General features: G+C 35.4%; 2 protein-coding genes across 2 annotated transcripts in view; one reads left to right on the forward strand and one right to left on the reverse strand.

The window, feature by feature from the left end:
- Positions 1-2058: 2058 nt before the first annotated feature.
- rplp0 (ribosomal protein, large, P0) lies at positions 2059-4571 on the reverse strand (the record flags this gene model as incomplete). Its single annotated transcript, XM_016526749.1, has 4 exons — positions 2059-2273; positions 2472-2612; positions 3516-3701; positions 4425-4571. Coding segments are annotated over 4 exons (633 nt in total), but the record flags the coding sequence as incomplete, so codon positions are not given.
- A 1639-nt stretch (positions 4572-6210) lies between these two features.
- Positions 6211-14487, forward strand: part of dhx33 (DEAH (Asp-Glu-Ala-His) box polypeptide 33) — a 17055-nt gene continuing 8778 nt past the window's right edge. The window contains exons 1-6 of the mRNA XM_016526750.1: positions 6211-6562; positions 10002-10162; positions 10238-10465; positions 11900-12070; positions 13761-13946; positions 14024-14135. Coding sequence (XP_016382236.1) covers positions 6352-6562; positions 10002-10162; positions 10238-10465; positions 11900-12070; positions 13761-13946; positions 14024-14135 — 1069 coding nt within the window. The 5' untranslated portion in view covers positions 6211-6351. The remainder of the gene's footprint in view (positions 6563-10001; positions 10163-10237; positions 10466-11899; positions 12071-13760; positions 13947-14023; positions 14136-14487) is intronic.

The raw sequence follows: 14487 nt of genomic DNA on the forward strand, positions 1-14487 counted from the left end.
CTCTTGATATCTGGCACCCGCACTCATGAACGCTCGCGTAGTAGAGGCGTGTAGAGCAGTCTGGAATAACATGTCGTCTCCTTTTTTGGACGTTCTTCGCGTTCTTTTTGGAAAGCATGCTTGAATTTGAAATATTCGATATTTACCATATTTTCCAATTTTACATCGTCATAAAAATTATTGCGATATTATCGCCAATATTCGATATATCGCCCAGCCCTTGTCAGAATCAATAATGCTTTTACAGTCAGGGGAGCTCAATCCTTTTACTGGAGAATTACTTTCCTGCAAAGCCCAGCTCCAACACTGATCACATACAATAAAAAGTTGTTTTTTTCAGTCTCATTAGGCCTAAATCATCATGACATTTTCTGTCAAATGTGATCTGTGTGACAGTAGAAGAGGATGCAGTCTGCTATTAATACACAAATCAACACAACAGACAGGATTACAACAATTATTAACTAAAATATTGTATTACTGTTAAATATTACAATATTAATTTACTGTTCTTATCATTTTCATTATAAAACTGATAAGATTTGGTGCAGCATGCTGATTGGTCAATTCAAAGTTTGTTCCAGTATTATGTATAAACATATTTTATCACTTTTGGACAGAATATTTGAAATAGGGGGTGATTATTAATTTCACAATGATCAAGATGTTTTTTCTCTCTTTTAAGCAGTTAAATTCAGAGTTGGGGAAAGTTACTTTTAAAAGTAATGCATTACAATATTGCGGATTACGTAACTCGCGTTACTTGTAATGCGTTACCCCCAACACTGGTTAAATTGCCATTTAGAAATGTCTGACACTAAAAAGTATTGTGTTAAGAGTTTAGAAATGTCAACGACAAATCCAAAGCAAACATAACCTTTAAGAGGTTCCTATTATGCTTTTTCAACTTTAGTGTGTGATGTTGCTGTTTGAGCATAAAGATCTGCAAGGTTACAAAGCTCAAATTCCACTAGGGTGCGTTCACACTCGTAGTTCGGTTCTCTTGGTTCTTTTGGTCCACACCAAAAAAATTAAGCTATACATTTGGTCCCGGTCCGCTTAGCGCTCACACTGGCATTTTTGACAGCGAACCTAAAGATACTGAACCTAAAGGCATAGTCATATTTGGACACCCTGAGCCAGCGAACCAATCAGCTCACATTTTGTGGTTCAGGAGGGGCTGCATCAAAACGGGAATTAAACCGGCCGTTTGAGAGAGACTAGTAAGAGGCACTGCAATAATGTAAAATTAGTAAAAAAAATAAAATAAGTGTTTTTGGAAGTCAAGCTGCATGAATAGCTATTCTTGTACACCCAAAAAACTAAATCAAGACTTAGTAAAGGGCATAATAACCAGGGGTGCACATAAGTTGTTCAGCCTGGTTCTCATATGAGAACCTGCAGATTTGGTTTGGTCCTCACATTGCATATACCGTTACCCATTAAATATAACTATTAAAAAAATAAATTAAGACTGATAATATTGCATTTTTTTTTTTAAATAAAATAAACTAAAAGTGTGATAATACTACATTTTAAAATTATAGGGAAATATTAAATACAAATACAACTACTTTATAGTAAACTTAAAAATAAAATGTTAATTTACTACTTTTTAAAATTAATTTTCGAACTTAAAATCAGCAGGCTTTTATTTTGGCGGGTTGCCGGCAAAGTATATGCGCTTCCAGGTTTGGAGCTGCCGATCGAAGAACATCAGTGAATGAAATGTAACAGTTTTGCATTGTGCTTTTTGCCTAGATTTATGCTTTCAGTTTGAATATTAATCTTATACAGTAGTTTGACGATCTAAAATGGTGATTGTGCATTAACAGCTGTCAATCATGTCGCTATGCAAATGCGCCATCAGAACTTATTTACACAGCGCATTTTTTATTTTTATTTTTACTTATGTGCACCCCTGATAATAGGACCCCTTTAACATGTGAACTGCTTTGGATAAACGCATCAGCCAAATTTAAGTGATTTCTGTGGCCTGTTTGGTGAAACCATTTTAAACACCCCGATTGTACAGTAACGAATGACAAGAGCCACAACTGATGTTTCCAGATGTTTTATTGATGTTAATCTGACATGGATATTCGTTCAGCAGTTTAATCAAACAGGCCGAAGCCCATGTCCTCATCAGACTCCTCGGACTCCTCTTTGGGCGCCTCCTCTTTGGCCGCAGGAGCTGCAGATTTCACCTCCACAGCCGAAGCAGCAGGAGCTGCAACAGCGAAAGCGCTGGGATCAGCCAGGAAGGCCTTCACCTGCAGAGGAAAAAAAAGACACGCGTTTAGCGCCAGTGAAGGCAGAAAAATGTCCATTAAGGACCAAGCGTCCCCGTCTGTCGGGATGAACAGCCCTGACATGGAATAGTGCAGGATTGATCAACAGAACGCCACGGATCAGCCGTTTCGTAACCTAACCTGCAGCAGCAGCACTTCTGTGTGAGATCTGAGCTTTACCTTCTCAGCCAAGGGGAAGGAGTAGTCCGTTTCCACGGCGACAGCCAGGACCCTCTTGTATCCGTTGATGATGGAGTGAGGGATGGAGGCGAGCGTCGGGTAGCCGATCTGCAGACACACACTGGCGATGTTCCTCACACCCTGAACAGAAGAGATGGACAAGTTACACAGACGTCAGGGAATAAACAAACACTTTAAGGCCTGAAAGGGAGAATGACATTAAAACGTAAAACAAACAAAAAAAAAAAGGTAATTTTTTTTTAAACATTGATTTTTAATGAAATTATATTTAGTTAAACTATTTTCATATATTTTTTAAATATTCAAAACACTTCACTTTATATGAAAGGGGGGAAAACAATAGAAAGTTAAAATATAAAAAATAAAATTTAATAAAAGGTAAAAAATTCTCATGTATATTTTATTTAAAGTAGATTAAATTATGTAGTTATTTAAACAATATTATAAGTATATAATTTAGATTTGAGTAAGAGTAAATTTTAAATCTAATTAACAAATTACCCCGTTTTATTAAGATAAAAAGTGTTTAAAATGATAAATTAAACTAAAAAATGTATATCTATATTAAAATATAAATTAATTTAAATTGTATTTTTAATACAATTCTATATACAAATACATATTAATACAATTATGTTACTTATTTTAACTAACATTATATTTTAGTTTTAATTTTATATTTAAACATTTAAAAAAATTAATACGGTTAAAAAAATTATAATAAATATAAGTACAATTAAAAAGTAACTAAAACACACTGAAAAAAAAAAAAACAAGTGTCGAGACCAAGCGTCCCTGTGAGCCGTGGGATGCAAACACACAGGGATAGAAGGAAACAGGTTTATTTGTGCAGGGGGAACGACAAACCGGCACTGCCACAGCCGGTCTATAACTTATCCTGCATCTTCACACATACAACCATCATCTGGGGCCCCCAAAAATCTGATAATTAGCGTCTTGAGCAGTGATTTCTCTTTCAGATCAAATCCCAACACATGCACGAGTAGCATTAACTGAACTGACCTCCAGGAACCTCTTGTGCAGGGCGTCTTCAGTGATGTCCAGCACCTCGGGGCTGTAGACGCTGCCGTTATCATACACCTGCTGGATGATCAGCCCGTAAGAGAAGGGCGAGATGTTCAGCATGTTGAGCAGCGTGGCCTCGCTGGCGCCCACCTTGTCTCCATGTTTGATCAGCTGAACGTCGCTCTGTGGCCAGAACAGGACAGTTTAGTTCATTTGCAATATTTACAGGAGAAATCTAAAAGTGTCTGAGACCAAGCGTCCCTGTGAGCCGTGGGATGCAAAACACACAGGGATAGAAGGAAACAGGTTTATTTGTGCAGGGGGAACGATAAACCGGCACTGCCACAGCCGGTCTATAACTTATCCTGCATCTCTGGATTCATCAGCATTTGTAATGACCTTGAATATTTAAACTTGTTGAAAACATGTGTTAACAGGTCAACTTCATAAATTTTTTTGCGTAAAAAATTAATCTCAAGATTAAGATAAGATCACTTATTTGATCCGCCATTGACTGAAGGGAAAAAAAAAATTCCTTGACTAAATATTTTAAATAAAGAAAATATAGAATTTAAAAATATTTATTTAAATACACATTTTATAAAGAAATTAGACCAAACAATGTTGAGCTTCACTGCTAAACTGAATGAGGCACAACGGTTGTCTTAAAATATTGTGTTATTATGTAAAAAAATAAAAATAAAAAAATAAAATAAATACACACACTAAAATATTTAAAAATTTTCTTAAACAAAAAAGAACTCATACACTTAAAGGTATTTGTAATTTAAAAAAATAAAATAAAATCAAAATTTAATTTAAAATATTTAATCTTGTCTTAATCATTGGAAGCCAAAATTGTAACTGAGAACAGGATTTGATTGACAGCCCATTTCTGCGACTCACCAAGATTTCAATGGTTCCTCTGGAGATCTTGGTGGTGATTCCCAAAGCCTGGAAGAAGGAGGTCTTCTCAGGGCCGAGCCCGGTGTTCTGAGCCGGGACGATCACCTCACACGGGGCGATGGCACCGGCACGGGCAGCAGCGGGCACCTACCATCACAGACGACAATAACGGTCACATGAAGAGATGCATTAAAAAAAAAAATTCAATCAATCAAAATTAGATTTAAGACTTAAGATTAAATTTAAAAAAAAACATTTATTGATTAAAAAAAAAGATACTGGATCAAAATAAGCAAGATTTGTTATGACTTATGATTTACTATAAAGTTTCAGCAGGGACAAAAAAAAAGCATTTATTAAACAATCTTTAAACAGACTAAATATTCAATCAAACATTTTATAAAAGTCTAATAAAAAAAATATGTACACAAAAAAAAAAATAGACAATCAACACTTGGCAAAAACAACAACCTTATGCGGTTCTTGACTTTATTATGTCTGAGACCAAGCGTCCCTGCAAGTCGTGGGATACGGACAGACAGGGATAGTAGGAAACAGTTTGATTTCAGCAGGGGGAACGACCAACCAGCACCGCCACCGCTGGCCTGTAGATGTCCTGCTGTAGTTCATGTTATAAAGCAGAGAACTTACAATGATTTTCAGAAAGTAGTTGGACTTCCACGTGGTCCGGTCTTCCCTGGGCATCTTGGCAGTGCTTCCAAGGATCGGTGAACAGCCGGTTTAAAGACAAGGTTGAAAAATCTGAAGGTCACAGGTTGAAAACCATTTAGACATGAGACACGTCTTGCAGTGTATAAACTGTTGTGATAAAGATGGCATTAACACTTAGCCAAAATTTCAGTAAAATGTCATTTATGCCAAAATCAAAAACTATAGTTGGAAACATTTTACATGAAACAGTGCTCTGTCATCTACTGGCTTTAACTTCCTAATAAAATGTCTGAGACCAAGCGTCCCTGTAAGCCGTGGGATTCAGGCAGACAGGGATAGTAGGAACCAGTTTGATTTTAGCAGGGGGAACGACAAACCAGTACACAACAGGCCTGTAGTTAACCTGCTGTACCTGAATACGTGTAATGGTTTAATAACAATAAATAAAAAACATACTATATACACATTAATCGGATATAAAATATACAGCAAAATAACGATCTACAATGAGAAACTAATAAATCAGAAAGCCATTTTACGTCTCGTCTCACAAGGCGCACAGGCCTATGCTAAAAGGCTAATGCTAACTTCCTCCTCAAACGACTATTATTGTACACGTCGAGCGTTAATAATATCCGCTAATGATTCTTAATACATTTACGACTTATTAAGATTTCATATGGTCACAGCTATCGTTTAAAAGAAGGAAAGTCGCACAGGGCCGCATTACGCCTCACCTCGCGGTCGGGACGCGTGAAAGAAAGAGGCCGCTGCGGAAAGCGGCACAATATTAGTACCAGTGGAACATCCAATCAGAATCGAGCGGAGGAGGTGCATCTGTGCGCTGATTGGTCAATACCATGTCCCTCACTCTGCAGTTCATTTGTACAGTATATTCCAACACAGCGCCAAAATCATTGTGAATACATGTGTAAAATAATTTTAAACACCCTTGACAAAGTAATTTAGTGTTCAGTTTACATAGCCTAAATAATTACTTATGATAATAAAATAAGGAAAGAAAAGATAATTATCGAAATGAAGTTAAGTTTCTCATTTCTTCATTATTATTAATACGTTTTTGGTCCGTCTGTGAGAGACGCGCCACGAGGCGGTGACGTCATCAGCACGCGCCAGCAGCCCCGAGCCACGTGAGCGGATGATGTAAACAACCGCAGCGCTAGACTCCTCTGCTGTCCGTCTGTCTTTATGAGCGAGATCGGCCCTTCACTCTGCCGCGCGTCTCCCGCAGATCATGCCCCGCGACCCCGACCCTCCTCCGGCGAAGAGATTTAAGCCGGGCTCTCCCTTCTTCCGCCTGGATAAGAAGAAGCCGGGCATGCTGCTGCCCAGAGCCGGACACGCGGCCGTCGGCGTGGACACACAGCGCAAACAGCTGCCCATCTATCAGAGCAGAACACAGCTCATCAACCAGATCCGACAGCTGCACAATGCTGTGTTCATCGGTAAGACCGCACATACACAATAACACGTGTTATGATCCTAACTCAGTGGTTCCCAACCCAGGGGCCCGTTCCTCGTACGTCGCTAACTCAGTTAGCTGGATTTGATTGTTGACGATTTGGCTTCGAAGCTCATCCCATGTTGTCATAGCAACAGGTCCGTAAACTTAAACCTGCTCGGGAGCAGTTTATTTCATGTAAACAGGATTAGATTGCATATTTTTAAGTGGAACTGATACTTAAAATATATCCCAGCCACCGCTACTTTATTACAAGAGTAACCTACTGATCCAGGGACAATAATTTAAAGTAATAATAATGGAAAAATTAATTTGAAAATAATAGTATAATGCTGTGTAATCTATAATACTATAGACACAGCCAGTTTTATTCATTGAAAGATTTATTCGTGATAAAATAATAACTTTATAACTGTTTTAGAGTCTTACACACATGCTGTACAGTTAATCTGAGCCGTGCATTGATTTGAGAGCTGACAGATATTATGGGAGTGGCTTGATGGAGCGCAGGAGACTTTAATTAATGCTGTCACATAACAAACCTGCTTCAGAGATAAAATTACATGAATTGCTAATTACAACATTGAACTGAAAATGTAACTTTATAACTTTAATTTTAGAGTCTTACACACATGCTGTACAGTTAATCTGAGCCGTGCATTGATTTGAGAGCTGACAGATATTATGGGAGTGGCTTGATGGAGCGCAGGAGACTTTAATTAATGCTGTCACATAACAAACCTGCTTCAGAGATAAAATTACATGAATTGCTAATTACAACATTGAACTGAAAATGTAAAGCCTGTACAAATACTAGAAATCGTGAATATAAATAATTGGGAATCGTGTAAAAAATATAAAATAAAAACAGTGCACATTTCATCTATACATCTGCCCTTTACGGGGAACACGAGAATGCGCAGTAATCTTAGACAACTTAATCCAGATATTTTAATTAAATTCAGTTTAATTCAATACACTTTATTGTGCCCAATGGGGAATTTTGTCTTGGAACCTGGAGCCGGCTAGTGTTCTAATTAAAGAATAAAAATAATTTTAAAAAAGTTTTTGTTTACATAATATATGTGTGTGTACTGTGTATATTTATTATGTATATATCAGAATTTGGCGTAAAGAACATGAAAGCATGGATCCATCCTGCCTTGTCTCAACGGTTCAGGCTGGTGGTGGTGGTGTAATGGTGTGGGGGATATTTTCTTGGCACACTTTGGGCCCCTTCGTACCAATTGAGCATCGTTTAAACGCCACAGCCTACCTGAGTATTGTTGCTGACCGTGTCCATCCCTTTATGACGACCGTGTACCCATCTTCTGATGGCTACTTCCAGCAGGATAATGCACCATGTCACAAAGCTCAAATCATCTCAGACTGGTTTCTTGAACATGACAATGAGTTCACTTTACTCAGATGGCCTCCACAGTCACCAGATCTCAGTCCAATAGAGCACCTTTGGGATGTGGTGGAACGGGAGATTCGCATCATGGATGTGCAGCCGACAAATCTGCAGCAACTGCGTGATGCTATCATGTCATCATGGACCAAAATCTCTGAGGAATGTTTCCAACACCTTGTTGAATCTATGCCACGAAGAATTAAGGCAGTTCTGAAGGCAAAAGGGGGTCCAACCCGGTACTAGCAAGGTGTACCTAATAAAGTGGCCAGTGAGTGTATAAATACACACACATGCATGTGTATATATTTAAGAAATATATGTTGTTTATATATTAAATATTTATATATAATATAAATTATATGAATATAAATTTATGCATGTAAATATTTTCAATACTGTGTGTGTGTATTTATATATACATAATGAATATACACAGTACACTATGTAAACTAAAACTTTTATTTTGAATGCAGTTAATCGCGATTAATCGTTTGACAGCACTTAAAGGTTTAAATTAAACAGAAATGTACTTTAATAAACACGCTAACAATACAGTACTATAGTGTGTAGAAAAAAACTTGTAATAGCAACTAAATATTTTCCAAATGATATTTTATAATATTAATTTTTCACTGTATAAATTGGGTGTTTTACATAGAAATAAATAGCCGACCTTTTAGGATAGTTTTGGGATGGGGTCCCTTATATGAGGATGATCATAATTGGGGTCCGTTGAAGAGTTTAGTCTAAAATAACTTATAAAATTAAACTTAATTGATTGGTTGCCTAAAATAAACAAATAAAATGCCTAAATTAAATAAGAAATGGAGGATGATACATAATGTAGAAAAACTGTGTAAAAGTAATAATAAATAAATATTAAAAATAAGATTCAACTAAATAAATTCATAAATTAAAATAAACGAATAAAAATACTGACTTAAAATAATGCATCTAATAGTACAGTGCTATAATGAGTAGAAAAAAAGGTAATGTAAATATTACATTACACTAAATATTTTCCAAAATAATATTTAAACATATTTACAATATAAATGTGTAAATAGGAAAATAAGTAGCTGCCTGTACAATGTTAGGATGGAGTTCACAAAAAAAATATCATATTTAATTCATAAGGGCCTCCATATGATTTCTAGTATAGCTAGATAGGCTTCCTACACCCTAAACCTTAAAGGTTGACATATTTAGATTTTAATTAAGATTTAATTTAGTCAGTTTATGAGTCAAGTCACCTTTACTTATATAGCTCTTTAAACAATACAGATTGTGTCAAAGCAGCTTTACAGTATCAAATGGGAAAATAGTGTGTCAATAATGCAGAATGACAATAGTAAACACTCAATATTCAGTTAAAGGCAGTTCATCGTTGAATTCAGTGATGTCATCGTCCAGCTCAGTTCGGTTTAAATAGTGTCTGTGCAATCAAGACCACGATATCGCTGGATATTAACAGAATGACAGAGTGGAGAAACCAGGCTCAGTCGGGGGGCCAGTTCTCCTCTGAACAGATGAAACCGATTTAGTCAGTTTATGAGTCAAGTCACCTTTACTTATATAGCTCTTTTAACAATACAGATTGTGTCAAAGCAGCTTTACAGTATCAAATGGGAAAATAGTGTGTCAATAATGCAGAATGACAATAGTAAACACTCAATATTCAGTTAAAGGCAGTTCATCGTTGAATTCAGTGATGTCATCGTCCAGCTCAGTTCGGTTTAAATAGTGTCTGTGCAATCAAGACCACGATATCGCTGGATATTAACAGAATGACAGAGTGGAGAAACCAGGCTCAGTCGGGGGGCCAGTTCTCCTCTGAACAGATGAAACCAGCAGGTTGATCCATGCTGCAGCAAAGTCAGATTGTGCAGAGGACTCATCTGGTTCCTGTGATCTTGTCCCGACCAAGTTGTGTTTTTCAGTGTATTTGTGAGGATATTTGTCAGAAAGCACACTATAGTAGCACACAGGTGATGTTTTCCTGTTGCAGGTGAGACGGGCTCAGGTAAAACCACGCAGATACCGCAGTACCTGTATGAGGCCGGCATCGGCCGGCAGGGCATCATCGGCATCACTCAGCCGCGCCGCGTCGCCGCCATATCACTGGCAGCACGCGTGGCCGAAGAGAAGAAGGTCCAGCTGGGAAAACTGGTGTGTTTTCACGACAAATTCATCATCTGAATATGAATGTCAGTATGTGATGCATTACTCACACTCTGGTCTCAGGTGGGCTACACGGTGCGCTTTGAGGACGTCACGTCGTCGGAGACCAAGCTGAAGTTCATGACGGATGGGATGTTGCTGCGGGAGGCGATAGGCGATCCGTTATTACTGCGCTACACCGTGGTGATCCTGGACGAGGCTCACGAGCGCACCGTTCACACAGATGTGCTGTTCGGCGTGGTGAAGGCCGCTCAACGCAAGCGCACCGAACAGAACAAAATACCTCTGAAGGTACGAGAGAACCCGCTTTGTAAATATTGACACAAATGTTGTGTTTTTATTTATAAGGGCCTCAATATGACATTTTAGTACAGCTAGTTATGCTTCAAGAGAACCTGACCTATCCTTAAGATCAAACTAAGACATTTATTAGAAAAGTTGATAATTAGAAATTATTAGAATAAAGCAATAAGCCCCAAGAAACCGTGGTTTACAGTGATTTTATAACAGCTAAGGGGCGTTGTTCGCGGAGTGTCTAAAACCCCCTTAGCTGTTATAAATTCACTGTAAACCACGGCTTCACGGGGCTTATTGCTTTTATAAAACGGTTATTCCATATACGTAGTAAGTTTTCACAAAATAAAACAGAGCAAATAAAGTGTAATGATATTAATAAAAACAGTATTCTTCCACCAAACAATGTAGCTCCTCAGAAACAGTTGTGGTTGCAACAAAGTGGTTGCCGAGCAACAGACAGACGTAAACAAAGGTGTATGTTACTTTGTAGAGTAATTTACAACAGCTTCGAATGTGGCTCAGCCAATCAGAATCAAGCACCGGAACTCTCTGTTTTATAAAATAATTTTTCTTTTATTTTAGTTTTAGTTAAAGTTTTCGTAATTTTGTTTCGCATTTTGCCATTTTTATTAGTTTTTATTTATTTATTTGTTTTTAAATGTCCATATGGTTTGGTTTTTATACATTTTTATTTCAGTTTTGTTTGCTGTGAATTTTTCTGATTACTCCGACTAATTAAAATATATTGATTTTTATTTTAATATGTTCCATTGTCATTTTAATTTTAGTTTTTTTTTTTTATTACGTCTATATGGTTTTTAATCATTTTTATTTCAGTTAAATTTTTATTTATTTTAGTTCATCGAGTTAAATTAAATTAAAATAGAAATGTTGCATTGGCAATCTGTAGTTTTCTCTAATATTGTGAATTTTATTGAAAAAAATATATAGAATTTGTACTTTTTTGTTTTCATTTTAATTTTAGTTAGCATTTTTAGTAATTTGTTTTTTTTCCCCCTTTCAATATGTCTATATAGTTGCTCTTATTTCAGTTTTAGTTATTTTTTTCCAAGTTAAGCTAAAAAAAAAAGCAAAATGTTTTCTTGAATAAAATAAGCTGTAATAAAATAAGTTGGCGTTTTAATAAAAGTAAATGTTTTTAATACTAAATTACTGCAATTCATTCATTCTGAACTGCTTAACATACTGTACAGACTCCATGCAATATCCATGCCTTTGTGAAGTTTAAAGAAATGTAGGATTTAAATTTGAAAATCTTTTATAGAATGTTCAGCATTCAAAAATGTAACAGTGATGACATCACTATAATATTTGCATGCTGGACTCTGATTGGTCTGTAATTGTAGTCACCTTTACACTGCAGAGAGGCTGTAATGTTTACTGTGAGTGAATGCTGTTGGTCTGTAGGTTGTTGTGATGTCTGCCACCATGGATGTGGATCTGTTCTCTCAGTACTTCAACAAATCACCGGTTCTGTATCTGGAGGGCCGACAGCATCCCATTCAGATCTACTACACCAAACAGTCTCAGTCCGACTATCTGCAGGCAGCGCTCGTCTCCATATTTCAGATTCACCAGGTCCGTCACACACACACACACACACACACACACACATACACACACATACATGACTGATTCCAGTGTCATCGACATCTGATCACGTCTTTGACTTCTAATAAGTTGTAACGAGTTGCTCTGTGTCTTTTGGATTGATTGATGTGTGTCTTATCATATTTTCACTCTATTCCTTTTGCTCACAGTAGTTGTTGTTTTTTTAGCTTCAAATGGTTATTGAGTACAAGTCAATTCTGGATTTTTGGTTTTGTTTGAAGTGCAAGATTATTTTCTTTATTTTTTCTTATTTTATAAAAAAAAAAAACGTATTTTCCTAAAAAAAACACATCACCAATACTTTTTTTTCTTTATAAATGATGCTTATTGTAAAAAAAACAATACTTATTTTCTTTAAAAAAAAAATAAAAAAAAAAACTAATTTCTTAATTTAAAATCTTAATTTTCTTTAAAATCTATACATATTTTCTTAAAACATGCTTATTTTAAAAAACAAACAAACAAACAAACAGATAAAACAATAATTATTCTATTAAAAAACATATTTTCTTTAAAATCTAAAAAACGATTAAACATGACTTATTTTCTTAAAAAACGATTAAACATGACTTATTTTATTTAAAAAATAAATAATAATCTTTAAATATATTTTCTTATTTTATTTAAAATCATTTATTTTCCTAAAAAAACAAAAAACAATACTTAGTTTCTTTAAAATGCTATTTATGAAAATTATACTTATTTTCTTTAAAAAATATTACTTTCTTAAAAAATTATACTTTAAAAACATCTTATCATCTGTGAAAAATGACAAAGCAATACTTTTTAAATAATAATAATAATAATTTCTTTATAAAATGCTATTTTCTTATTTTCTTTAAAACAATACTTATGTTCTTTAAAAATTATACCTATTTAAAAAATACAACTATAGTTGTTTTCTTACAAAATAAGACTTTTCTTTACAAGTTAGCAATATTTTTTTAAAGATGATATTTTTTCTCTTAAAACATGATGCATATTTTCTTACAGGAAGCTCCAGCGTCGCATGATATCCTGGTGTTCATGACGGGTCAGGAGGAGATTGAAGCGCTGGCTCGCACCTGTCGGGACATTTCCAAACACCTGCCGGATTTCTTTAAACATGCTTATTTTAAAAAACAAACAAACAAACAGATAAAACAATAATTATTCTATTAAAAAACATATTTTCTTTAAAATCTAAAAAACGATTAAACATGACTTATTTTCTTAAAAAACGATTAAACATGACTTATTTTATTTAAAAAATAAATAATAATCTTTAAATATATTTTCTTATTTTATTTAAAATCATTTATTTTCCTAAAAAAACAAAAAACAATACTTAGTTTCTTTAAAATGCTATTTATGAAAATTATACTTATTTTCTTTAAAAAATATTACTTTCTTAAAAAATTATACTTTAAAAACATCTTATCATCTGTGAAAAATGACAAAGCAATACTTTTTAAATAATAATAATAATAATTTCTTTATAAAATGCTATTTTCTTATTTTCTTTAAAACAATACTTATGTTCTTTAAAAATTATACCTATTTAAAAAATACAACTATAGTTGTTTTCTTACAAAATAAGACTTTTCTTTACAAGTTAGCAATATTTTTTTAAAGATGATATTTTTTCTCTTAAAACATGATGCATATTTTCTTACAGGAAGCTCCAGCGTCGCATGATATCCTGGTGTTCATGACGGGTCAGGAGGAGATTGAAGCGCTGGCTCGCACCTGTCGGGACATTTCCAAACACCTGCCGGAGAGCTGCGGGCCGATGACGGTGGTGCCGCTCTACGCCTCGCTGCCGCCGGCTCAGCAGCTGCGGGTGTTTCAGCCCGCGCCCAAGGTCCCTGCAGCACCAGAGACACTGACACCACACGTTGAACCCGCGCTCTCTCTCACGCTGCTCTCTGTGCCTTACAGGGATCCAGGAAGGTGGTTCTCTCCACAAACATCGCGGAAACCTCCATCACCATCTCCGGCATCAAATACGTGATCGACACGGGGATGGTGAAAGCCAAGCGCTACAATCCAGGTCAGACTCTCAACCCTCTGAAGCTCACTCGGGTGTAGAATATTATAGAATCAGAATCTTGAAAACTCAGAATCTACAAAACGTTTAGAGTCTACAACTCTAAAAACAATTATGCCATGTGCAAAAACATATTTACAGATAAAACTACTAAAATAAATAAATAAAAATACCAGTGTGTATGTATGTATGTGTATATATATATATATATATATATATATATATTAGTGCTGTCAAACGATTAATCGCGATTAATTGCACGCATCCAAAAAAATATTTGTTGACATAATATATGTGTGTGTACTGTGTATATTTATTATGTATATATAAATGCACACACATGCATGTATATATT

Source organism: Sinocyclocheilus rhinocerous, unplaced genomic scaffold (assembly GCF_001515625.1).
Source record: "Sinocyclocheilus rhinocerous isolate Xijiao unplaced genomic scaffold, SAMN03320098_v1.1 scaffold1803, whole genome shotgun sequence".
Lineage (NCBI taxonomy): Eukaryota > Metazoa > Chordata > Actinopteri > Cypriniformes > Cyprinidae > Sinocyclocheilus > Sinocyclocheilus rhinocerous.